Consider the following 27,981-nt stretch of genomic DNA (forward strand, 5'->3'; position numbering starts at 1 on the left):
TTTGCTGATTAAAATTCTCCCTACCCGTCCCCCAACCACTGAATTTTAGATATGCAATGAAGAGATAATTAGAACCAAACTATTGGAGTCGTTTTTCTTTCTAAATAAAGCAACATTTATTAATAATACTAGCAAAATTGAAATGGCCTCAGCCTTTTACATCCGTGCGCCACGTTTTAAAAATGACGATTACTGGATTCCAAGGCATGGTTGTCAGAAACATTCTGCGTAATTAAAGCAGAGCAGCAAAAAATACAAACGTGAGTGCCGATCAACATGAGTGTGTAAAGAAGAAAAGTAAAATTTTGCATTCTGTGCAATGTGTCGAACGTGAACGTATTGCACGTTGTGTTGCAGATTTACTACAGCTGAGTCATTTCGGGACACGAGTGTGTGTTTCCAGGAAAAACGAGAGGAAGGAACCAGGCTGAGGGGCTCGCCGGGTTCCCCCAGGCACTCCCAGCAGCAGACACCAGTATTCCGCGGCGGGCGGCGGCGTGGTCAAAAAAAGGCGCCGCTGCCCCTTTAAGAGGCAAAGCACCTTTTCCAAGATACCATCTTGCACCAGGAGTTCACGTAAGCTCTCCACCTACCTTGCTATATCTCTCCTCCCTGACTGGGTACGGCCTGCCGGCGGGGCGAGCGAGCCTTTTCATTGGTCTTGCCCTCAGGGCCCTCTCTCTCTTATTGGTTCTCAGGCCTGCCACTCGGCACTGTCTCCCGCCCACCTCAACCTTCGGGCTAGGTTGAGTGAGGGCTCTTGGGTTAGTTCCTGTTAGGCCCCGGCCGGGGGAGTAGGTTGAAGTCTCCTAAGATGCCCGGTGGGCTGGGGCACCGGGAGCTGTGAAGGGAACGTGAGGAGGCGGCGTAGTGGAGACCCACGGCAGGCCTGAAGAAGAGCGGCGGCCGAGCCCGCCTTCCCTGCACCATGCTCATAGAGGATGTGGATGCCCTCAAGTCCTGGCTGGCCAAGTTACTGGAGCCGATGTGAGTGAGCCGGGCTGGGCCGGGGCCGGCGAACGTGGGCGTTGGGGGCCCGCGGGGGCGTGGGGGAGGGGAGGCGGCGTGGGGGGCGGCGCTGAGGGGCCGCGGCCGGGAGGTCCCGGCGACGCCTTCCCTGTAGTACTATCACCATTGTGGTGGGGCTGAGGGTGGAAGAGGAGCGCTGGGGACGGAGAGGCACCGTGGATGTGGGACTGGGGGGGCAGGCAAGGACAGCGAGGGCTTTTCAAACGCAAATATCGGGGTGTTGGAAGGGGTAGCAGGGGCAGTAAGGGAATTTAAAACATTGCTGTTTGAGAACTGAGAGAGGGGTAGCAGGGCTCTTGAGGAATTTTTGAAATGTGAATATTGGGATGTCGAAGGGAATAGCAGAATATCATCAAGGGTTTGATAAACATTATTATTCTGGGACTGAAAGGTCTACAAGCAAAATATCGAGGGCATTTTCGAAATATGAGGGCAGAAGCGGATAGCAGGGACATTGAAACTATATAGCGATTATTGGTGAGTTCTAAGGGATCAAGAATATTGGAGGATTTGAAAAATACTATGGAGTAGATGGAAAGGGTGTGTGGCATTTGAAGGGTTTTAGAAATTATTGGGGAGGTGATAAGTGTGGTAGCAAAGATATTAAGGGATTTTAAAGTATTACTGAGGACTCGATAGTGCTAGGGGAACTGATGACTTTTAGATACATGAAGGTTGGAAAAAATAGGTTTTTGTAAGTTTAGTTGAGGGTTGAAAGGGCTACACTGGTATGCAGCATTTATTGGTGGGGGAGTGTACCTAACAGCATATAGGGATTTTTAGATACAGGTGTTGGAGGAATAAAAGGAGCGGTAGAAAGAATAAGAGATTTGTAAATATTCTTGTGCGATTGAGAGGATAGTTTTGTAAGTGTTTTTGTAAGATTGAGAGGACACCTGAAGATAATTGGGGTGTAGGATGAGGGACTCAAAAGAATGAGACCGGTCTTTTAAAAATATTTTGGGTAGTGTTAGTAGAAATGTTCTTGGGAGGCTTGAAAGAGGTAATAGAGGTATCAACATTTTGTTTGTTTTATAACCTTTTTTTTCGAAACAATGCCTCACTCTGTCTCCTAGGCTGGAGTTCAGTGGCTCGATCTCGGCTCACTGCAACCTCCACCTCCCGGGTTCAAGCGATTCTTCTGCCTCAGCCTCCCGAGTAGCTGGGACTACAGGCGCGCGCCAGCACGCCCAGCTAATTTTTTGTGTTTTTAGTAGAGACATGTTGGCCAGGGTGGTCTCGAACTCCTGACCTCAGGTGATCCGCTCGCCTTGGCCTTCCAAAGTGCTGGGATTACAGGCGTGAGCCACTGGACCTGGCCATGTTTGATAACCATTTTAAAGGCTAGGGTTGTGGAGTGTTTATTTGGGGGAATGGGGTATGGCTAGTTACTGGAAAGGAAAGGATAATGTTCTGCCTCCTCCTTGCTTCTGCTTATTCTCTTATTGAAGGTTAGGGCTTTCTGCGTGAAAGAAAGGGATAGAAGAAGAGATGTGCAGGCTTCGATTCATTAGGTCAGACTGCATTAGTGGAAAATTGAGTGTTTTTCAGAGGTGAAGATAGGGAGTAGTTTGGGAGGTGTGGAGGCATGATAAAGGAGCTTTTGGGGAACAGTGTCAAGCTACTTCCCTGTTAATCTTTCAGTGAAAATGACTTCTGAACACATTCGAAGGTTTTTTAGAAGAATATAGGTCTCTTGAATAGGGGTTTTTTCACCCCTACAATGAAGTTTTGGGCACAAAGATGGAAATGGTTTGTGGTGAAGGTGGGAAATAAAATGGATGTAGTGAAATTGACCGTATATGGGAAAAGCTTGAAAAAAGAAAAATATCTTTATGTTTAAAGTGTTCTTCATGTGGCCGGGCACAGTGGCTCACGCCTCTAATCCCAATACTTTGGGAAACCCGGGTGGGCGGATGATGAGGTCAGGAGTTCGAGACCAGCCTGGCCAATATGGGGAAACTCCGTCTCTACAGAAAATGTAAAAATTAGCCGGGCGTGGTGGAGCGTGTCTGTAGTCCCAGCTACTGGGGAGGCTGAGGCAGAAGAATCACTTGAATCCCAGGAGGCGTAGGTTTCAGTGATCCGAGATGGTGCCACTGCACTCCAGCCTGGGCGACAGAGCCAGACTCCATCTCAAAATAATAAAAATAAGAAAAGTATTATTCATGTTAAGATTAAAAAAGAAAAAATACATCTCTTTATTTTGTATTCCTGCTGCTCTGATGCCTTTAAAAAAAAAAACCTTTCCATACAAGTTTAATTTTGTTAGTAGATATCCTTTTAAGAAGTATTAAACATACATTTTATGTCTTGGATAGAAGGTAACAACTTTTAGCCTTGTAGTTACTTGCTTTTTCTTTTCTTTCTTTTTTTTTTTTTTAAAGCTCCCTAAGATGTTTTACTCTGAGTAGTGCTTTTTGGGTTTTTTTTTCCCCCCTTAATGTTGAAAGTTAGTCTGGGTGGGAGCTTCATCTTGCTTAGGCTTTTTTTTTTTTTCTAAAGCTACTTAGACTCATAAATATGATCATTCTGTAATTTTCATGAGTAAAAATTATCTTTCAAAATGATTACTTGAGTTTAGTTTCTCCTTTTGAGTTATATATTCAACTTAAAGTTCACATGCTTATTTTTTTTTAAATTTTTGTTATTTAGGGTAAAAAAAAGGCTAAAATATTTATTTATTTATTTGTTTGTTTGTTTATTTGAGATGGCGTTTCGCTTTTGTTGCCCAGGCTGGAGTTTGGTGGTGCAATCTCAGGTCACTGCAACCTCTGCCTCCTGGGTTCAAGCGATTCTCCTACCCCAGCCTCACTAGTAGCTGGGCTTACAGGCACTTGCCACCATGCCCGGGTAGTTTTTTGTATTTTTAGTAGAGATGGGGGTTTCACCGTGTTGGCCAGGTTGGTCTCCAGTTCTTGACCTCAGGTGATCCACCCGCCTCAGCCTCCCAGAATGCTGGGATTACAGGCATGAGCCGCTGCACCTGGCCTAAAATACTTACTTTTAACTCGCCTAAGTAACGGTTTTGAATGGAGATATTAATAATAATAAAGTAAATGCAGATACTATGTATATTTTTATCCTTAGTATGTCATCATGGGAGATTTTTTGTTTGTTTAGATATCCTAAAATGTAATAAATGATATGCTAAAGTGGGCTGTGTTTGTAAATTTACTTTTTTGCATATTCCAGATTCAAGAAAATTTTCATGGCAGATTGGCATGTTGCTACAACATTGCATTTCAGAGCAGTTGCTAGGCTTTGAGATAGTATAGTTGCACTGGCTAGGTTGGAATCAAAACTATAGCTGTGCACATGATTTTTTTTTTTTTTTCCTTTTGCTTTTGTTTTTGAGATGGAGTCTCACACTGTCGCCCAGGCTGGAGTACGGTGGCGCTCACTGCAACCTCCGCCTGCCGGGTTCAAGTGATTCTCCTGCTTCAGCCTCCTGAGTAGCTGGGATTACAGGTGCCCGCCACCATGCCTGGCTAATTTTTTGTGTTTTTTAGTAGAGAGGGGGTTTCACTATGTTGGCCAGGCTGGTTTTGAACTCCTGACCTTGTGATCCGTCTGCCTCGGCCTCCCAAAGCGCTGGGATTACAGGCATGAGCCACTGCGCCCGGCCTGTGTGCACATGATTTTCTATCACATTTTCTTATTTAACTTAGTTTACAGTAAATTAAATTTATAAAAACTTCCAATTCCTGGGGGATTTTTAAAATGTTACAGCTTGTCCCTAGTGAAACATATGCATATAACAGGAGGTATTTCTTTTTTTTTTTTTTTTTTTTTCAAGACAGAGTCTCGGTTGCTGAGGCTGGAGTGCAGTGGCACGATCTTGGCTCACTGCAGCCTCCGTCTCCGGGGTTCAAGCAATTCTCCTGCCTCAACCTCCCAAGTATCTGGGATTACAGGCATGCATCACCTTGCCTGGCTAATTTTTGTATTTTTGGTAGAGATGGGGTTTCACCGTGTTGGTCAGGCTGGTCTTGAACTCCTGACCTCAGGTGACCCGGCTCCCAAAGTGCTGGGATTACAGGCATGAGCTGCCGCACCCGGCCTAACAGGAGGTATTTCTAAACCAATCTAGTTTACAGTTGATTATTCCCTATGGACTAGTTAGTAATGTCATGGGCTAGTAGAGCTTATAACTGTCATCTTCCATTCCCTTTGTAGGTAGCAAACACATCTATTACTTTTATTAGAGGAAAGACAGGAGGGAGACAGGAAGAAACGACACCTTAACTGGCTGGAATAAACTAGTACCACCATTTTTGTTGGCAGTGCAGTAAAAGGGAGGGAAACCAATATCTCAGTCAAGAAGTTTCTCTCTTTCCCTACAGCTGTATGAGTAAACTAGACTCAGTTCTTGTTTGGGGCCTTCATCTTTCCTCACTTTCAAAATATCCTAGATATCCTAGTCATAGAGACTGTGTAGGGATCATGCACAATTTAGAGATGTCATGGTTTCTTTCTGTCAGAAATAACTGCTCATTGTAAGTATGTGAACCCCTTTAAAGTACGGTTCTACTAAATTCAGGAGATAAGTGCATCACTAAATAAATTTCTGCAAGTTTAAAAAAAGATCAGGCAAGCATTTTTCAGTAACCTGCATTTCTATCAAAACATGTTGTATTTAATGGGGAATGTTTTATTTATATTATATAAAATGTATAAATATGTATTATTCACTGCTGCTTGTTTGGCTTAGTGTAAAACTTTCTCTTGGTGTATGTTTTAAAAAGCATGGTGGAATTTGTAAACTCTTTGGACAATTTGCATCTGTCTATCTTACTTTAATAGACGTATGAATCAGGGCATTTAATTTCTAGTTCCATATCTATTTCTGATTCACTCTGTGACAGGAGAAATTGTCTACCTTTTTCTGTTAAACAGAATTAAATTTTATTTGCCTTTTACCTACTTCACCAAGTCTGTTATGAGTATTAAAAATGTAGACTAAGTGGTTTGTGTACCTTTGAATCATTCTATAAATATAAACAACATTTTATGGTTTTTGGAATATGAAAATACGTGAAACTGTCTGCAAAAGTATTTTGCTTATTACTGTTAAACACCACTGCCACTTAAATAATAATAATCAGTCTATTACAAGGCAGATCTAGAGTCTCATTGCAGGTGCTATAGGTAGCAACAGGAACTGCTAGTCAAAGTCATAGACTTGATGTGCGGTTTTTGTGAGTTCTGGCCATATCAGTGTCTTTTAAAGTGCACTAGGAGACTGAATATGTTGTCAGCTTGGAGTGTGATAGAAAAGGCAGCAATAAGGTTAATAGAATAAGTTTATTTCATTGGTTCACATTTATGGGTTCAGTGATCATGATGCGTATACTTTGGTTGAACTCTAGAGTTTACATGTTGCTTTATGTTGGCAGTCCTTATCAAATTGAACTCTGGATGGTAATCTCTGCAGTTGCCCAAATGGGAGGAAAAATAATCATCTAGCAATTGTTAGACCTGACCACCTGGTAAATAAACTACGGGTTAAATAAGTATTTTGAGGTATATTCTTAAGTTTGGGAAGAATTGGTAATTTTCTAAGTGTACTTAGTGGCTTCAGAGAGTTAGTGTGCCTCTAAAGTGCTGTAGGACTTAAGGATACCATTCACGATTTCATAGAAAAGAACTTTGGCCAGAAGACTTCTTGGCAAGTTTTAGTCCACTAACTTAAGAATGTATTTATTCTTATGTCCTTTGGTCTGCCTTTTAAAGATGTCTGACTTCATCCTTCCTGGCCCGATAACTATAGGCTAGAAGCCAGAAGTTGCTTTTATAGCCCTATGTTTCTTGCCACTGTCTTCTCTTATCCTCTCACAATGTTGCTACTTACTTCCTTATTAATATCTTTTTATACAATTTGTTATTTTGTACTGTAATTATTTGTTTGCATGTCTACCTCTTGGCCATGGGAGTGCAGGGCAAGGTCTGTTTTGTTCAGAGTAATTCCATTACCAAGCAATATACTTGGCACTTAGTAAACATTCAGTATATGTTTAAATGAATGAACATTCTCATATGTATATATAGGTAATTGACAATTAGAAAAGAAAGAAGTTTTTAGTAGTCTAATTTTGTGCATATGTTTAGCTGGTGGTTACTATACCAGGAGCTATCGTCCAAATACCCAAATGGTATTTGCAACTGATGAATGTATGTATATGTTTTCCTCCCAAATAAACCTAGGGTTATTTCTTCCACATCATGTTCATTCATGAAAGCCCCTAATTACTTAAAAGGAAGATGAAAGTACTATGGTCTGAATGTTGTTGTCCCCCCAAAATTCATGTTGGACATCTCAAAAAAAAAAAAAAAGTAAGGAGCCTGCTTGTTACCATGAGAGGACATAGAAGGTACCATCTATGAGGAATGGGCCCTCACTAGACTCCAAGTTTGCTGATGCTTTAATCTTGAACTTCCCAGCCTGCAGAATTGTGAGCAACACATTTCTGTTTATAAATTACCTAGTTGGCTAGGAACTGTGGGCTCATGCCTGTCATCCCAGCACTTTGGGAGGCTGAGGTGGGTGGATCACTTGAGTCCAGGAATTCGAGACCAGCCTGGACAACGGGGCAAAACTCTGCCTTTACAAAAAAGTAAAAAAAATAGCCTTAGTCGGGCATGGTGGTGCACGCTTGTAGTCCCACCTACTTGGGAGGCTAAGGTGGGAGGATCACTTGAGCCTGGGACGTTGAGGCTGCAGTGAGCCGTGATCATGCCACTGTACTCCATCCTGGGTAACAGAATGAGACCCTGTCTCAAAAAATAAATAAATACTAAATTGCCTAGTCTAAGGTATTCTGTTATAGTAGCCCAAACAGACTAAGACAGAAAGTTTTCATTTGAAAGTACCAATACATGTATATCTTTAATAGGTATTAACAAATGTGAAAGTCAACTCCATTTTTACTTACTTTGTCCAGTATGGTCTTGTCTTTTTTTTTTTTTTCTTTTGAGAGGAGTTTTGCTCTTGTTGCCCAGACTGGAGTGCAATGGCACGATCTCGGCTCACTGCAACCTCCGCCACCTGGGTTGAAGCGATTCTCCTGCCTCAGCCTCCTGAGTAGCTGGGATTACAGGCATGCGCCACCACGCCTGGCTAATTTTGTATTTTTAGTAGAGACGAGGTTTCTTCATATTGGTCAGGCTAGTCGCGAACTCCTGACCTCAGGTGATCCGCCCCTGGGATTACAGGTGTGAGCCCCCGGGCCTGGCCCAGTATGGTCTTATCAAAGGAATAATCTGAACACAGATCTCAGAGTCAGACTGTTTTAAAAAATTTACTTTCATTCTTTTAAAATAAAAATAAAAGTATTATTGCATTATGACAGTATAGAAAATAGAGAAAACAAAATTATTAGTATTTATTTTCAGTTTCTCTTCTGTGTATAAATTTTTATATAGCTACAGTCAAACTCATTGTAAAATTCTGATTTCTTTGACATTACATTAGAAGCATTTTTCACATGTATATGTTGCTTTTATAACTGTCACTTTGGTTTTTTTGTTTTTTGTTATTCCCCCCACCCCTGAGGTGGAGTCTTGCTCTGTCGCCCAGGCTGGAGTGCAGTGGTGTGATCTCAACTCACTACAACCTCTGCCTCCCGGTTTCAAGCGATTCTCCTGCCTCAGCCTCCCAAGTAACTGGGATTACAGGCATGTGCCGCCACGCCTGGCTAATTTTTGCATTCTTAGTAGAGACGGGCTTTCACCATGTTGGCCAGGCTGGTCTCGAACTCTTGACCTCATGATCTGCCTGCCTCGGCCTCCCAAAGTGCTGGGATTACAGGCGTTAGCCACCCCGCCCGGCCCTTGTTTTTTATCAAGACAGGGTTTTGCTCTGTTACCCAGGCTGGAGTGCAGTGATGTGGTCATAGCTCACTGTAGCCTCAGCCTTCCAGGATCGTACAGTCCTCCCGCTTCAGCCTCGTAAGTAGCTGGGACTATAGGCGCATGCCGCCACACCAGGCTCATTTTTTAATTTTGTTTTTTTAGAGATGGGGGTCTCACTATGTTGCCCAGACTGGTCTTGAACTCCTGAGCTGAAGCTATCCTCCCACCTCAGCCTCCTGAAGTGCTGGGATTACAGGCATGAGCCACTGTGCCTGGCCATAACCATAATTTTTTAAAAAAACATTTGTTTATTATATTGTATTTTATATTACATATATATTTTTTGAGATGGAGTCTTGCTTTGTTGCTCAGTCTGGAGTGCAGTGGCATGATCTCAGTTCACTGCAACCTCTGTCTCCTGGATGGATTCAAGCGATACTCCTGCCTCAGCCTCCTGAGTAGCTGGGATTACAAGCGCCTACCACCATGCGCAGCTAATAACCATCACTTTGGATGTCTAATATTTCACAAACATCCAACAATAAGAGAATGGTTACCTTGGCACTGTTTTTTTTGTTAAAAAGTAATGCTGTTTTTATATAATAAATACATTTTATGTGTGTGTAGCTTTAGGTGCCAGTAGTATTTTCTATATTTGCCTTTATTTCCTTAGTCTGGTTTCTCATAAGTGTAACTACTGGTCAGAGAATATGGATTTTTTTTCTTTTTTTTTTTTTTGAGATGGAGTTTCGCTTTTGTTGCCGAGGCTGGAATGCAATGGCGCAATCTCAGCTCACCGCAACCACTGCCTCCCGGGTTCAAGCAATTCTTCTGCCTCAGCCTCCCGAGTAGCTGGGATTATAGGCATGTACTACCACGCCCAGCTAATTTTGTATTTTTAGTAGAGATGGGGTTTCTCCATGTTGGTCAGGCTGGTCTTGAACTCCCGACCTCAGGTGATCCACCTGCCTCAGCCTCCCAAAGTGTTGGGATTACAGGCATGAGCCACCACGCCCCACCGAGAATATGGATATTTTTAATGACTGTTGATACACATTGAGATCAGGAGATATAATTTTTTTTACCTGTGGCTCAGAAGCACATGTATTAGCTATTTCACCTCTGAAAGAAAGAGCACATTAAGATGGAACTTAAAATTAGATCCATATTCAGAAACATGTAAATTTTTCTGAAAGTGGAAAAGGTCTAGGTAGTCTTGGCTTTTTTCCTAAAGCCAGTAAATGATAATGGTTTTTCAGTAGTGTTTTTTGGCTTGGGGCCAAAGATATAGGACCTTACTATTTGATTTTATGATTGTATGTCTGAAATTTTCTGTGAAGCTTATGTACTGGCTCAGCAGTTGTGTAATATACGTGCAATAGAGATTTCATTAAAAGGGGAAAAAGACAAATTTGAGATTTTTACAGATGAGGCATTTTTAGGGCAATGTTTCTATTAGCTTACTCTGATAAAAATTTGTTGACTTTTTAAAATAACTTAAAAGATAATTGAGATGTGTTCTTAAAACGTTATTATACAAGGTGTGAATTTTAAGGAGTCCTATTTGTAAGTAACATTAACCTTTAGAAAATTTCTTTTGTTGATTCTTTAAAAGGTAACCGTTGGTTGATACTTAAGATATGTTAATTTTTCTTGCAGATATACATTAGAAAAAGACATGCTTGTGAAACAGATTTTACTTGTGTGGAATTGCAGCTGATTTTTAGTTCCACAGATGTGCTGTCTGCCTGATCTTAAATGGATCACTTAATTTATCTTTACAGATTTACAAATCTATAGTAGAATGGTAATTTAAAATGGGTATTATTGTCTTTTCTAATCTCCATGTTATAATAGAAGTCCCTTTTTGTCTAGAGACATGTTTATTTAGCATAGTCGTGGATCCCAAATTTTACAATCTCTTTCATCCCCAAATATGCTTGTTTTTATAGTCAAGCAGTAGTGGATTCCCATAAGCTTTGCTTCCAAATAAAGTAGCTAAAAGATTTTAACTACTTTTCCTGGGTATGAGAAGAAGGAAGTGATGAATTTTCAGGAAAGGGAGGGGATACCGCACTTGTATTATATTCTCAAGAGTCTTAGTTGTACTCAGATTTTTGTGACATACTTCTGGAAGTCTTGTTGAGTAGTTAGCATTGATACTGTAGCTACACTATCATGGCTGTGTTTTAGAGATTATATAGTGAGGAATCAATGGGTGAAAGAATAAGAATAATTATGAAGGTCTAGAAAATTAAAGCACAAAACTCCCCAATGTATTTAAGTTTCACTATTCAATTAGTGTGACTTATTATTTTAGACTTGTAATTTTCTTAAGAGCGTACTTTATGGATACATGTTAGGAGCCGTTAAATTTAAATGGTCCTATTCCTTTGGCTGTAAACATGCTGTTGTATTTGGTGCAGATTTCTGTCAGTTATTGACAATCATTTGTTTCCTCACATTAAACAAATGTTTAGAATCTGTGATCATTCTCTTCTCCTGGAGTCTAACCTTTTCTACTCTATTTTACTTTTCTGTATATTCATGTTGATTTTTTTTTTTTTTTTTTTTGAGGCGGAGTCTCCCTCTGTCGCCCAGGCTGGAGTGCAGTGGCCGGATCTCAGCTCACTGCAAGCTCCGCCTCCCAGGTTTACGCCATTCTCCTGCCTCAGCCTCCCGAGTAGCTGGGACTACAGGCGCCCGCCACCTCGCCCGGCTAGATTTTTGTATTTTTTGGTAGAGACGGGGTTTCACCGTGTTAGCCAGGATGGTCTTGATCTCCTGACCTTGTGATCCGCCCGTCTCGGCCTCCCAAAGTGCTGGGATTACAGGCTTGAGCCACCGCGCCCGGCCTCATGTTGATTTTTAAAAGTATCGTATCAAAATGTGTGTTTTTAAGAGTCTGAATACTAAATATATGTAAAATATATCTGGGTTTATTTTCTTTTCTTCTTCTTTTTTCTTTTTTTTTTTTTTGAGACTTGAGTTGCGCTCTATCGGTCAGGCTGGAGTGCAGTGGCATGATCTCGGCTCACTGCAACCTCCGCCTCCCAGGCTCAAGCAGTTCTCCGGCCTCAGCCTCCCAAGTAGCTGGGATTACAGGTGCATGTCACCACACCTGGCTAATTTCTGTATTTTTAGTAGACACGGGGCTTCATGATGTTGGCCAGGCTGATCTCGAACTCCTGACCTCAGGTGATCCTCCTGCCTCAGCCTCCCAAAGTGCTGGAATTACAAGCATGAGCCACTGCACCCAGCCATTATCTGGGTTTCTTAAACCCATTTCAGTTATCCAATATCTGAATGTTTTGCCCATTCTTCACATGTAGAAACCTTATTATCCATACCCAGCACTAAATCTATCAAATCATTAGACTCCTTGAAGATTCCTATAACACCAGAGAAAATAACATTACCATTTTGTGCCATTCTTATTTATTTTTCTAAGTCTTTCTCTTCTGTGTTAGACTATCCTTATCCAAGAACTAAACTTTCTACATAAAGGTGGAAATATAATTTTTTCCCCTTCTCTCCTCCATATGAGTGTTGACTAGAATTACACTGATCAAAAATTTCTTACTGGCCGGGCGCGGTGGCTCAAGCCTGTAATCCCAGCACTTTGGGAGGCCGAGGCGGGTGGATCACGAGGTCAGGAGATCGAGACTATCCTGGCTAACATGGTGAAACCCCGTCTCTACTAAAAATACAAAAAACTAGCCGGGCGTGGTGGTGGGCGCCTGTAGTCTCAGCTACTTGGGAGGCTGAGGTGGGAGAATGGCGTGAACCCGGGAGGCGGAGCTTGCAGTGAGCCGAGACCACGCCACTGCACTCCAGCCTGGGAGACACAGCGAGACTCCGACCCAAAAAAAAAAAAAAAAAAAAAAAAAAAAAAAAATTTCTTACTGTTCTCAGGGGTGAAATTAAGTTGGACTACACATCTGTTTTTTAAGGTGTTTATAGAATAATCAGGGTAAGCGTGGCATGTGTATTTTTTTTTTTTTTTTTTTTGAGACAGTCTCGCTCTGTCACCCAGGTTGGAGTGCAGCGGCGTGATCTCTGCTCACTGCAACCTCTGCCTCCCGGGTTCAAGTGATTCTCCTGCCTCAGTCTCCCGAGTAGCTGGGATTACAGGCGCATACCACCACGCCTGGCTAATTTTTGTGTTTTTAGTAGAGATGGGGTTTCACCATTTTGGTAAAGCTGGTCTTGAACTCCTGACCTCTTGATCCTCCTGTCTCGGCCTTCCAAAGCGCTGGGACTGCAGGGGTGAGCCACTGCGCCCTGATGGCATGTGTAATTTTTATTTTATTTTTATTTTTGAGACAGTCTTGCTCTGTTGCCCATGCTGGAATGCAGTGGCACAATCTTGGCTCACTGCACACTCTGCCTCTTGGGCTCACGTGATTCTCCCACCACGGCCTCCTGGGTAGCTGGGACCACAGGCGCATGTCACCATACCTGGTTAATTTTTTGTAGAAATGGGTTTCGCCATAGTCTGAAACTCCTGGACTCAAGCGATCCCCACACTTGGCCTCCCGAAGTGTGGAATTATGGGTGTGAGCCACCACACTGGACCATAATATTTTTTGAAGATAGAAAGGCTATATGTTCACTATTTTTGTTTTTAATTTAAAATTTTATTAATAAAAATTGTATGCATTTAAGGTGTGATGTTTTGATATACATACAAATGCTGAAATGTGCATATATATCAAAAGCTAATTAACATAATCATCTCATATAGCTATCTTTTTTTGTGTGGTGAGAACACCTAAGATCTGCTCTCTTAGGCCAGGCACAGTGGCTCATGCCTGTAATCCCAGCGCTTTGGGAGGCCGAGGCGGACGGATCACGAGGTCAGGAGATCGAGACCATCCTGGTTAACACGGTGAAGCCCCATCTCTACTAAAAAATACGAAAAACTATCTGGGCGTGGTGGTGGGCACCTGTAGTCCCAGCTACTCAGGAGGCTGAGGCAGGAGAATGGTGTGAACCCGGGAGGTGGAGGTTGCAATGAGCTGAGATTGAGCCACTGCACTCCAACCTGGGCCACAGGCAAGACTCTGTCTCAAAAAAAAAAGATCTATTCTCTTAGCAAATTCAAGTTTACACACATTCTCTCTCTCTCTCTCTCTCTCTCTCTCTCTCTGTATATATGTATATATACACACACACACAGGCACACATATATATATATATAAATTTTAGAATTTAGCAGTTGGACTTACTAAGGTTATCTGTTCATAATTCTCCAAAATGTAACTTATTTTTTACTTAAGAAAAATCTTTACTTTCTTTAATTTTTTATTTTTTGAGACACGGTCTCACTGTGTATCCCAGGCTGGAGGGCAGTGGTGTGATCATGGCTCATTATAGCCTGGACCTCCTAGGCTCAGTCTATCCTCCTGCCTCAGCTTCCTGAGTAGCTGGGACTACAGGCATGTGCCACCATACCTGGCTAATTTTTATATTATTTGTAGAGACTGGGTCTTGCTATATTGCCCAAGCTGTTCTTGAACTCCTGGACTTAAGCAGTCTGCCTTGGCCTCCCAAAGTGTTGGGATTACGGGTATGAGCCACCATGCCCAGCCTTGACTGACTATCTGTCTATCTATCTGTCTGTCTGTCTATTTATTTATGTATTTAGAGATGGAGTCTCGCTCTGTAGCCCAGGCTGGAATGCAATGGCATGATCTCAGCTCACTGCAACCTCTGCCTCCTGGGTTCAAGTGATTCTTCTGCCTCAGCCTCCCGAGTAGCTGAGATTACAGGTGTCCACCACCTTGCCTGGCTAATTTTTGTGTTTTTAGTAGAGACAGGGTTTCACCATGTTGGCCAGGCTGGTCTTGAACTCCTGACCTCAGGTGATCCACCTGCCTCGGCCTCCCAAAGTGCTAGGATTACAGACATGAGCCACTGCACCCGGCCAGGCACATGAATGTTTAAAGAACCAGCCTTTCCCATGACAATGTTAATAGTGACAACAAAAAAACCTGTGTTACTGAATTACGAACTTTAAGTATAAAAACTAGAAGGAAGTAAAAGTACTGGTGCTTGATTTTTATTTTGTTTACTAATCTCAGAAAGTTATTGGAAACGTGATTGATATTCTTGAGCTGAAGCCTCTTTTTTTTTGGAGACAAGATCTCACTCTGTTGCCTAGGCTGGAGTGCAGTGGCGTGATCATGGCTTGCTGCAACCTCCAACTCGGGGGCTCAAGGTGTCCTCTTGCCTCAGCCTCCCAAGTGAGCTGAAATCTTTTAACTTTCTGGCTGGCAGTGAAGGCCCGAGAATTATAGAGCAAGATTAGTTAGATTTGAATAGTGTTTTTTAGGTTATATAATCACTTTGCTTGCATAATAGTTTTACTTACTGTTATTCTGAATTTTTTGTTTGTTTTTTGTTTCTTTGAGACAGGGTCTCATTCTGTCACCCAGGCTGGAGTGCAGTGGTGTGATATCAGCTGACTGCAATCTCTGCCTCCCAGCCTCAAGCATCCTCCCACCTCAGCCTCCACAGTAGCTGGAATTACAGGCGTGCACCACCACACCTGGCTAATTTTTGTATTTCCTGTAGCAACAGGGTTTTGCCATGTTGCCCAGGCTGGTCTTGGACTCCTGGGCTCAAGTGATTCTCCTGCCTCAGCCTCTCAGAATGTTGGGATTACAGGCCTGAGCCATTGCACCCAGCCTGAATGTTTTCATTTTACCTCCATAACCATACTGTGAAGGATATGTGTTAATTATGTATTCATCAGAAAGTCTAGAATATTTTATATTTGTGTGTGTATATATATGTTTACAACAAGAAAACTTCTAGTTTCATGTGATGTACATAAAACCTTGATTCAGACAGATTACTATCCATCAGGAGTTGACAACCCAAGGATTATGAGCTATCCTGGAATAGGAGATGATTTTGAGTGTCAGTGTTGGATTACTTACTAGAAAAAATGTGAAGTAGATAAAGGTTATCTCTGCTGTCCTTTCACCACTTCTCTTTTCCTTTCTGTTTCTAACTCCTAGATCTTTCTTTCTTACAGCTGCTAAAGCATTTGCCAATAATATTTAAATGCCATTCTTTTCATGTTCTTATTTTTTAAAAAGATCTTTAAGATACTCATTGAGATTAGCCAAAGGGCTGATAGCCATTTTTAGATACTGGTGCCTGTGGTGTCAGGAGAGGTGTCTCGAGGAGAGGAGAAAATTTTTCCATCACTTCCCTTCCTTTTGCTCATCAATCACCTGGAACAGATAGTTCCTGAAGGTGTTACTGACAGTGCTTCTATAGCTGGGAGCCAAACAGCAACTTAGGGATCAGTTGCCACTCTTTCCCTATTATCAATGAGAGAACAAATAAATGTAGAGCTCACCCAAGATCCTTGGTATAATTAGAACCTCAAAAATAGAAGACATACTAGTCATTTTGTAGAAATAAATGCAAAAGGAAAATCTCGCAGTATGTATATGTTTATTATAAAAGTTGCCTGTGTTTGTGGTCAGTTTTTAGAATAGTTTTGATCTCTCATTTTCCAAAATAAGGGTTACTTCATTAATGACACAACTGTTTGAAAAAAAAGTGTTTTTTAAAATTTTTGTTTTCTCTTTGTCTAACTAGATGTGATGCTGATCCTTCAGCCTTAGCCAACTATGTTGTAGCACTGGTCAAGAAGGACAAACCTGAGAAAGAATTAAAAGCCTTTTGTGCTGATCAACTTGATGTCTTTTTACAAAAAGGTAATTATTATGGGCCTTCAATCAAGTATTGAAGTAAAGATTTTAAATTTAAAACTCCCTGAAAAGTCTTGGAGATATAAGCTTGATAGGAAAGAAAGTAGTCAGAGTCCTTTGAATACTTGAATATACCCATTCATACTTAATTATTTATCATGTTTTGTTAGAACTGGTTTTTTCCCTTTTCTTCTTTGCTGCTTTCCTCTATTAAGGCAATGGCAGCTCTAATGCTTTTTAGATGATTAGGTCTTTTGCAGCTTTTGATGGAGCCTACTTGATGATTGAGGAATAACAGTTTAAGGATAATGAAGCTGCTTATTCTTGCTTTTCATTAAGATGATGAGCTCATCAGTTTTTTTCCCCCCCTTGGATGGGGCTTCTTAATATCCAAGAAGAGATGTGCATGATCCTCTTCTCTTTGTGCCTTTAACTTTTCATCTTACCAAATCCGTTTCCATGGTCTACAGATCTTCCTCAAGGTTTCCCCTGTTGCCTCTGACCTTATCTCCTATCATTCCCCCTCACTTGTTCCACTCTAGCCACATTTACCACCTATTTTTTGAATTATGGCAAACATGTTCCCAACTCAGGCCCTTTGAACTCGTTTTACCCTTGCCTGAAACATGGATTCTTCCCTCACTTCTTTCTGGTCTCTTCAAATGTCATCTTCTCAAAGCAGTTTCCCCTGAGTGCTCTACATACAGTGTAGTATAGTATACTCCATGCCTCCATCCACTCTCCTCCTTCCAACCCTGTTTTATTACTTTTTTATTCATTTATTTTTATATCTGTGTATTTTTATTTTTGTAGTGTTGGGGTCTCACTTTGTTGCCCAGTTTGATCCTTGAACTTCTTGCCTCAAGCAACTGCCCCACCTTGGCATCCCAAAGTGCTGGGATTACAAGGCATGAGCCCCTGTGCCTGACTCCTGTTTTGTTGTTTTCATGGCACTTGTCACCACCTGTCATAGGTTTATTTCCCTGTTTATCTGTCTCTCTACCCTTTGTTTGCCTTTCATTTGGTTGAGAGTGGAGACTTGGAACCTACAGTACTTGGTACATGGAAGATGTTCAGTAAATATTGTTGAATGGGCCAGGCGTGGTGACTCACGCCTGTAATCCCAGCACTTTGGGAGGCCCAGGCGGGCGGATCATGAGGTCAAGAGATTGAGACCATCCTGGCCAGCATGGTGAAACCCTGTCTCTACTAAAAATACAGAAATTTGCAGGGCGTGGTGGTGCATGCCTGTAGTCTCAGCTACTCGGGAGGCTGAGGCAGGAGAATTGCTTGAACCCAGAAGGCGGAGGTTGCAGTGAGCTGAGATCGCGCCACTGCACTCCAGCTTGGGCAACTGAACGAGACTCCGACTCAAAAAAAAAAAAATATATATATATATATATATATGTTTATCAGTTGATTTAGCTATTGGTGATGAGAAGATATCATTTAAAATAAGTATTTACTGTGAAAGAGAAAAGTAAGTATGGCTTCTCAATCTAAAACATAGGATTACATATTTTTTCATGCATTTTATAGCTCTTTTTGTAGAAACAGAACAATACTGACAGAATTTCTTCCCAGTATAACAACTATTTAATTTCCTCCCCAGTACAGATGTTATCTTTTCTAAATGTGTTAATTTACATTACTTAATTTACGTTAAAGATGAATCTTGTGAAATGCAGAACCATGATAAAAGAGAAAGCAAAACATGGTAAAGATATTTGGGGTAAAAGGCCAAATTAATGTTTAGACGTCTAAGAATTCTTTGTTATAAAAAGTTAGAAAGGATTAGCCGGGCGCCGTGGCTTATGCCTGTAATCCCAGCGCTTTGGGAGGCTGAGGCGGGCAGATCATGAGGTCAGGAGATCGAGACCATCCTGGCTAACATGGTGAAACCCCATCTTTACTAAAAAAAATACAGAAAAATTAGCCAGGAGTGGTGATGGTTGCCTGTAGTCCCAGCTACTTGGGAGGCCTGGGTGACAGAGCAAGACTCCATCTCAAAAAAAGTTAGAAAGGATTTTAGTAACTTTAAAAAATTACATAAGTAATATGTATGAGAAGGAACTATACACTACATTTTTAAAAGGATAAGAAAATAAGTAACCATAAATTTGCCACCAGAGATAAATTTATATCACTGTTATCAGCTTGTATATGTCTTTCTAGACTAGCACTGTCCAATAGAACTTTGTGCATATGGTCTACATCTGTACTTTCCATTTCAGTAGCCATTAGCCACATGTGGCTATTGAGCATTTGATAATCTGGTTAATAGGCCAGAGAAATTGATTTTTTTTTTTTTTTTTTTTTTTTTGAGACAGAGTTTCGCTCTTGTTGCCGAGGCTGGAGTGCAGTGCTGCAATTTCAGCTCACTGAAACCTCTACCTCTTGCGCTCAAGCAGTTCTCCTGCCTCAGCCTCTTGAGTAGCTGGAGTTACAGGCACGCGCCACCACACCTGGCTAATTTTTGTATTTTTAGTAGACAGAGTTTCACCATGTTGGCCACACTGGTCTCAAACTCCTGGCCTCAAGTGATCCACCCGCCTTGGCCTCCCAAAATGTTGGGATTACAGGCATGAGCCACTGCGTCTGACCAGAAATTGATTTTTAAATTTAATTTTAATTAATTTAAACTCAAATTTAAAGAGCTACATGTGACTAGTGGCTACTATATTGGACAGTGCAACTGTAGAATTATGTCTGTTTATATTGCATCTTAAAATAGTATTAAGTGAGCATACTCTTTTATAATGATATATAATGTTTTAAAAATTTAATAGTGTACCTTGAATATTGTTTTTATTTTTTATTTTTAATTTTTTCCAAACTTTGGTTTCCCAGAGAATATTGTTTAATAGTAGATGTTTGTCTTTGCTTTTTACAAATTGAGCTATGTGTCTTTCAGATTACAAAAGATAATAACGTGTTATAAATTGGTTTAGAAAATAATTATAAGTGAAAGTATTCTTATTATAGAGGCTTTGAAGGGTCTGATTATCTTAAGTTTATATGTAATAGTTAATGAGAGCTAACAGTTTTATAATCATGGAAAAATGCTTACTACACAAATCAGTAGTATAAAGAAATTTATAAGAAGATACTTTTCTATAGAAAAGATAACATTTTAGAAATAGGTTTTATGTAAAAGATGTAATAATTGAAATGTAAGCAGAGTTTGTGTTGTGCTTTTAATATGCTCTTTAGCTGTTCCTTAGGGTAGGACCAATCAAAGTTAATTAGATTTGGTTTTAATAAGGCATAGGCCAGACGTGGTGGCTCATGCGTATAATCCCAGCACTTTGGGAGGCCAAGGCAGGCAGATCACCTGAGGTCAGGAGTTCGAGACCAGCTTGGCCAACATGGTAAAACCCCGTCTCCACTAAAAATACAAAAATTAGCCGGGCGTGGTGGCACATGCCTGTAATCCTACCTACTCAGGAGACTGAGGCAGGAGAATCACTTGAACTCAGGAGGATTGAAGCTGAGATTGCACCACTGCACTCCAGCCTGAGCAACAGAGCAAGACTCTGTCTCAAAAAAAAAAAGGCAGTATAAATATTTGACATTAATACTTTTAGTAAATTCATCTGGTTCTCCCATTCAGTTGTCTGAGAAAGTTTCAAACAGAGCACCCTTTAAGTAAAACACAAAAAGTTAGTTTTGTATCATTTTCATGTCAATAAATATTTAACTGATTTAAAACAATTTTCAGTTAAGTTTTTTGAGTTGGCAGTGCCTTTAATCCAACAATAAGAGGTATACCGTAAAAGTCTTCTACTGTTTTACGTCCACCGCGTTCCCACCTACAGTACACAATTTTGTCAGTTTTTATTTTATTTCAGTTTCTTTATGCAGATGGATAGAAATACATATAAATATATACTCTTATATCTTCGAGATCAGGTATTATTAGTATTCTTTCTTTTTATAGCTGTCGTGTACTCTATTGTATAGATATCCCATAGTTTATTTAACTAGTCTCTTATTCATGGAAATTTGAGTTGTGTCCGATCTTTTGCTATTACATACTCCAACAAATAATCTTATATATTATTTTGCAAGTAGGTCAGAAGGATTTTAAAACCTGGAAGTGGGATTCTCTTCCATAAGGTAGGACTCATTTTTAGTCCTACCAGCAGTGTGCAAGATGCCCTGTTTTCCTAAGCTTTGCTGACAATGTGTTGTCAAATTTTTGTTTTTTGTTTGCACAATATGTAAATGTTATTTCTTCTCCTTAGAAACTTCAGGTTTTGTGGACAAACTATTCGAAAGTCTCTATACTAAGAACTACCTTCCACCTTTGGAACCAGTTAAGCCTGAGCCAAAACCACTAGTCCAAGAAAAAGAAGACATTAAAGAAGAGGTAATGCAAATTTTTTCTCCTGCTCTTGGGGGCCTCTTAGATTCTGTCACCAGTATCCTTAGTTGGAAGTTGAGCCTTTTAAAAGTAATTGCGTATTGATTCAAGTTTCCGGATTTTAGGCATGGTACAGATTATTCATCAGGATTTCGTAGTTGCTTGGACTGAAGAGTTGGAAAAGTTTCAGATAGCTTGTTTAGAGATCCAAGAAATATTTTAGCAATATTGAGGAAGTCAGAGAAATCTTATCTAGTGACTTTTAGAAAAAGAAAACTTGGTTAAATATAGAGAGATTGACTGAAAGTGAACTGTTAACAAATCCTCAAGAGAAATCATTAGGTAACACATTTTCATGTGTATGGAGAAACCAGTTACACTTTTTTATTATATAGAGTTTTAAAAAATAGTTAATTTAATTGTGAACATCAGTGTCAATATTGGAAAGAGGACTTTAGAAATGTTTTTATAATATTGAAGTATAAAAACATGGTTATAGATGGTAACCTAATTGTTTGAGCCAAGAAGGAAATTTTACAGAGTTCTTTGTACTTCCTTTTATATACAGACAATATAGCATAGAAAAATGTGGATTCTGGAATCGGGTTGTGTGAGTTATAATAACAACTCTACAAGTTCACTTATCTGTCTCACTCTGATATCAGTAAAATGAGGATCAGAGTAGTACCTATGGAGGATTAGGTGAGATTATATGTGTGTATATATATGGTTTCTAGTCCAGTGCCTGGCACATAAATGTTGGTTATCATGCAGAAATATTTCCTAATATTTTTTTTATTACATTTATTCTGAAGGTAAAATGAACTTTTAATTTAGAAATAATTTTAAACTTAAATAAAAATTACAAGAGGCCGGGTATGGTGGCTCATGCCTGTAATCCCAGTGCTTTGGCAGGCCTAGGTGGGCAAATCACCTGAGGTCAGAAGTTTGAGATCAGCCTGGCCAACATGGGAAGCCCTGCCTCTACTAAAAATACAAAATATTAGTTGGGCATGGTGGCAGGCGTCTGTAATCCCAGTTACTTGGGAGGCTGAGGCAGGAGAATCACTTGAACTGGGGCGGCAGAGGTTGCAGTGAGCCGAGATTATGCTGTTGCACTCCAGCCTGGGCAACAAGAGCAAAACTCTGCCTCAGAAAAAAAAAAAAAAAAAATTACAAGAATAGTATCCAAAACACCCATATGACATCTATCTAGATAAACTTTTTTTTTTTTTGGTAGAGATGGAGTCTCCTTATGTTGCCCAGGTTGGTCTCAAACTCCCACCTCTGCCTCCCAAAGCTCTGGGTTTATAGGTGTTCTAGATATATTTACTGAAACTTTGCCCCATCTGCTCTCTTTAAATATCCGTATGAGTTTTTTCTTAGTCATTTGAGTAGTAAGTCACATACTTCATGTCTTTTCACCCCTAAGTAGAGTACTTCAATGTATATTTCCTACAAATAAGTAATATTCTCTTAGGTAACTTATGATACTGTGATCAAGTTCAGTAAATTTAACATCCGTATAGTATTTTAATGTATTATCTGTATTCAGTTTTATCAATTTACCAGGCAATGTCCTTTTTTTATTTCCATTTAAAAAAGTTTGTTGTTGTTGTTAAAGAGACAGAGTTTCACTATGTTGCCAAGGCTGGTCTTGAACTCCTGAGCTTAAGCAATCCTTCTGCCTTGGCCTCCCAAAGTGCTGGGAGTACAGGCATGAGCCACTGCACCTGGTCCCAAGTGTTTCTTTTTTATAGCATGTTCTTTTCCTCTCCATTTTCAGGATTGATTCTAAGGATTAGGTATCGTTTAGTTATTTCCAATTCATTTTTAAATGCTAGGCTGATTGACCTGATCCAACATTAAAAGAAAAAAACGTGGCTATATTTAATTAAGATCAACTGAGAATGCTGTCTGTTTTTTTTTTTTTTAATATCATGCCCTGTAATTATCTCATCAAGTTCTCTCAAAATTGGAGAGGCTTGTTTAATGTGTCTTCAAGTACTGGAAATAGGAAGAAACCTTTCTGGTTTTTTTTTTTTTTTTTTGAGACAGTCTCGCTCCATCGCCCAAGGTTAGAGTGCAGTGGTGCCGTCTCAGCTCACTGCAGCTTCCACCTCCTGGGTTCAAGCGATTCTCCTGCCTCAGCCTCCCAAGTAGCTGGGATTACAGGCATGTGCCACCATGCCTGGCTAATTTTTGTATTTTTAGTAGAGACAGAGTTTCACCATATTGACCAGGCTGGTCTTGAACTCCTGACCTCGTGATCCACCTGCCTCGGCCTCCCAAAGTGCTGGGATTACAGGGGTGAGCCACCGTGCCTGGCTACCTTTCGGTTTTTTTTTTTTTAGACAGAATCTCATTCTGTCGCCCAGGGTGGAGTGCGGTGTTGTGATCTTGGCCCATTGCAACCTCTGCCTTCCAGGTTCAGGCAATTATTCTGCTTCAGCCTCCTGGGTAGCTGGGATGATAGGCCCTGCCACCACTCCTGCCTAATTTGTGTGTGTGTGTGTGTGTGTGTGTGTGTGTTGTTTGTTTTTTTTAGTAGAGATGGGGTTTCACCAAGTTGGCCAGGCTGATCTTAAACTCCTGACCTCAAGTGACCTGCTTGCCTCGGCCTCCCAAAGTGCTGGGATTATAGGCATGAGCCACTCTGCCAGGGCTGGAAGAAATCTTTCTTGAGAACTTTCACAGAAATTTTTCTTTGGTACATTATAGTATATAATTTTTGGTCTATGGTATAGATTATGTTTTTTATAAGTTAAAATTTTTTGTGACTTTTTTACAGTCATTGAATTTCAGTGGTATAGATGTATCTGTTTGAGAGGCAGCTGATTTGAATATAAGAGAAAATTTGCATTATCTTGAGTTTATTGATTTATTTTTTTGATATGGAGTTTCATTCTTGTTGACCAGGCTGGAGTGCAATGGTGCAGTCTCGGCTCACTGCCACCTCCACCTCCTGGATTCATGCAATTCTCTTGCCTCAGCCTCCCAAGTAGCTGGGATTACAGGTGTCTACCACCACTCCCGGCTAATTTTTTTGTATTTTTAGTAGAGACGGAGTTTCACCATGTTGGCCAGGCTGGTCTTGAACACCTGACCTCAGGTGATTCACCTGCCTTGGCCTCCCAAAGTGCTGGGATTACAGTTGTGAGCCACCGCACCCAGCCTATCTTGAGTTTTGAAAGAACAGTTAAAAAACAAAACAAAACCGTTATACTATCTTATTTGTGTCTTTGTAGATACAATTTTGAGAATTGTGAAAAATGGATAATACCAGTTTCTGTGTAGAGCTACCCCAAATGACAACTTTCTGGCACTTCTCATTTTCTGAGTTTTATACATAACTTAATTGCAATTACTGAAATAAATTATAGTTCATTTAAGAGTGCATAAACATAATTGTTTATAGTATTTCTGTTAGATAATAGAGTAGGAAAGGAGTCTGAGGTGGCACACATCTTTGGTTAATTGTCTTTTTCTGGTCTGTGCTTAGTTGCTCTAACAGGGTATAGAGAAGCAAATCTAGAGATTACCCATTTTAACTTTCTTCCTTGGTCTTTGGCTATATTGGGTTCCATTACTGGTTTTCTGGTTAGACTATTGATCACCAGGGTAAAAGAATTTGGATCATTGGCACCAACTCATCCTGCTTCTGGAAAAACAACGTGGTAGACATGTGCCATGATTAATGAAGCACACTGCCTTCATTCCTCTTTTCTTTATCTCATCTTTTTCCTTAAATTTTATTTTGTGAAGAAATTCAATCATTTGTCCTGTAGAGTTTTTACTGTCTGGATTTTGCTGTTTGCATCCCAGTGGAATAATACATCCTCTGTATTTCCTGTGAATTAGGATAGAGAATGATTTTTAAATGTAGTCTAGTGACTGTGTAGTGATTTTGCTGCCATATGGTTGCCATATTGTGGCTGCCATTTTATGTTGCCTGAATTTTATTAAATTATCTCCTAAGTCCATTCACTCACTTCCCGATTTGTGTATTTGTCAGTGAGATTCTCCATAGATGGGCATTTGTTTAACTCTTGCAAATTACTTTATTTCACCTTTCTCTAGTAAAGACTGTATATTTGGTTTGAGATAAACTTGTTCAAGTACAATAATAAAAATCACTGGTTTTCTGGGAGGCAGAGGTTGCAGTGAGCCGAGATGGCGCCACTGCACTCCAACCTGGGCAACAGACTGACACTTGGTCTCAAAAAAAAAATTAAATTAAATTAAAAAAAAAATTACTGTTCTCTTTGTATTTCTGGTCAATTTTGACTGTTAGGCTTTGAGAGAAAACCTTAATATTTCCATTAGTTCCTATACAATTTTTCCATAGTTTACATGAATTACTTAGTTTTATAGCATTCATTAATTTAACCATTTTTTCCTAAAACATTTCCTATGAAAAAAATCTGAAGAGCTACTAAAATTAATTATATATGTATATGTATTTCATAATGAGGAAAACAACCATTTTACTATATGGTACTTGGAGATTTGCTGTTTTATTTTAATTTGAAGAATGAATTATTTATTCTTTTCCTACACTACCTTTCCCTACTTTAACATTAAAAAATTAACCTACTGCTTGTTGAAGTAATCTGAGCATCTTTTTTATTTCTGCTGTTGCCTAACTCTTTTGGGTATGATTTGACTTTATTTTTTCAGTGTATTTACTTGTGCCCTCTCTTGCGCCAGAAATATTATCAGGTAGATGGACATATTTCATAATTTATAGAGGGACTATCCTTTTTTTTTTTTTTTTTTGGAGACAGATTCTCGCTCTGTTGCCCAGGCTGGAGTGCAGTGGTGCAATTTCGGCTCACTGCGACCTCCACCTCCTGGGTTCAAATGATTCTGCTGTCTCAGCCCCCCGAGTAGCTGGGACTACAGGTGCATGCCACCACGCCTGGCTAATTTTTGTATTTTTAGTAGAGATGGGGTTTCACCATGTTGGCCGTGCTCGTCTGGAACTCCTGACCTCAAGTGATCCGCCTGCCCAGCCACCCAAAGTGTTGGGATTATTAGGTGTGAATCACTGCGCCCAACCAAGAGGGACCATTCTTATTTCTCTTTTTTGTTTGTTTTTGAGAAGGGTCTCACTCTCTTGCCCAGCCTGTGGCGCAGTGGTGTGATCATGGCTTAATGCAGCCTCCGACTTCTGGGTTCAAGCAGTCCTCCCATATCAGCCTCCTGAATAGCTGGTGAACTACAGCCACCATGCCCAGCTAACTTATTTTATTTATTATTTTTAGTAGAGATGGAGTCTCGCTGTGTTTTTCAGGCTGGTCTCAATCTCCTGGCCTCAAGTAGTCTTCCCACCTGGACCTCCTAAAGTGTTGGGATTACAGGTGTGAGCCACCGTGCCTGGCCCTACTCTTATTTCTAATCAATATTTTCATATAGGTATTTCAGGAGCCAGCAGAGGAAGAACGAGATGGCAGAAAAAAGAAGTATCCTAGTCCCCAGAAGACTCGTTCAGAATCTAGTGAACGAAGGTTTGTGTTTATCTTTAATTAGGAAGATACTGATGACTCACTTTTTAGTTGCCTTGCAAGGGATTTTTAATATATATACTAACTCCTCTCTGTAAACTCATTAAAGAAAGATGTTACCTTTCTTGCTTTCATTCTTTCTGTTTTTTTCTTTGTTTTACTTTCTGTTCCTTTTATAAACAGTCATTATTATGTGTTTTCCCCAAGAGCTCAGGGGTGGGAGCAGTCCCCTTAGAGAATATTAATGAAATGTTCCATTTGGTTAGGGGTGCTCAGTATTAAAATCATCCATGGCATTTTTTATGACAAGTAGTACAACTTGTATATTGAATCATCAACCTAACATCAAAAATTGGTCTTTGTTTAGGAACACTTTGTTTTGAGCCTTTTTTCTTTTCTAGTTCAAATTTTCTGTTTTCCTCTGCTCATCTCTCCCCATACTTTGGATTCATCTCTTTTTTTCATTTCTCCCCACCCATAATTGCAGGAGGGATTTTTTTTTCTCTGTATATATTTGATTAGAGGAATTATGTGGTAGTTTTGCAACTTTCTAAAAAAGCGTAGATATTATGACTCAAGAGTAGTATTACACTATAGATTTGTTTGCAGACTTGGTTTCTATCGCCTGCATATGGCTTTTATATCTGTATATTGTAGGACACGTGAGAAAAAAAGAGAAGACGGGAAGTGGAGAGACTATGACCGGTACTATGAGCGGAATGAATTGTACCGTGAGAAGTATGACTGGAGAAGAGGCAGGAGTAAGAGTCGGAGTAAGAGCCGAGGCCTGAGTCGTAGTAGAAGCCGAAGTAGGGGGCGCAGCAAAGACCGGGATCCAAATAGGAATGTTGGTGAGTAGATGAGTGTCCCCCTAAAAACTCTGTAGTTGTTTATCTGTCTCTATCACAAGGGTGCAAGAAATTCTCTTAAAGAAAGATGTACCTTTAATATGTCTAAGCAATGTAAAAACTGGAATTGTCTCAAGAAACTCAATATTCATTTTGTTAGAAAACAGGGCTCTATTCTGGGGATGGAATCAAGGGAGTTTGATTAAAAAGGAGCTGTTCAAGTATTGTACATGTCTAGACTTAACTCATTTTGTTTAATGGATACAAATGTCCTTTAATCAATAAAGCTATCATGTGAGGGAGAGGGTTGCCTGCTTTTCTTTTTTGTTCATTTGGTTTTCTAAAAGTAATTGATATGCTGGAAGGGTGCTTGAAGTTGATAAAATTAAAAAGATAAAATAAGTAGATTATTGGGATCCCAGCCACTCATTTTCTGAGATACAAGTTTGGAAGTCAGTTCTTAGATAACCTTCTTATTAAATATCTGTGGAGAAGCTGACTGTTTTTTTAAGTGTGACTAATGTTGATACTATAAAAGATGATTTTGTATAAGTTCTTGCCCAAGATATGTCACATGTTGATGTCCTCACTTTTAGGATATATTAATAAAGAGAGCAGTGCGAAATGTGGATAGCTAGATAAGT

The 27,981-nt window shown here is 40.1% G+C and overlaps 1 protein-coding gene across 1 annotated transcript in view; it reads left to right on the forward strand.

Moving 5' to 3' along the window:
* The first annotated feature begins 712 nt into the window (after positions 1-712).
* Positions 713-27,981, forward strand: part of RBM27 (RNA binding motif protein 27) — an 87,635-nt gene continuing 60,366 nt past the window's right edge. Inside the window, exons 1-5 of the mRNA XM_025389087.1 lie at positions 713-987; positions 16,504-16,622; positions 20,864-20,988; positions 26,401-26,492; positions 27,147-27,340. Coding sequence (XP_025244872.1) covers positions 929-987; positions 16,504-16,622; positions 20,864-20,988; positions 26,401-26,492; positions 27,147-27,340 — 589 coding nt within the window. The 5' untranslated portion in view covers positions 713-928. The remainder of the gene's footprint in view (positions 988-16,503; positions 16,623-20,863; positions 20,989-26,400; positions 26,493-27,146; positions 27,341-27,981) is intronic.

The sequence above is a fragment of the Theropithecus gelada genome, chromosome 6 (genome assembly GCF_003255815.1).
Source record: "Theropithecus gelada isolate Dixy chromosome 6, Tgel_1.0, whole genome shotgun sequence".
Classification (NCBI taxonomy): Eukaryota; Metazoa; Chordata; class Mammalia; order Primates; family Cercopithecidae; genus Theropithecus; species Theropithecus gelada.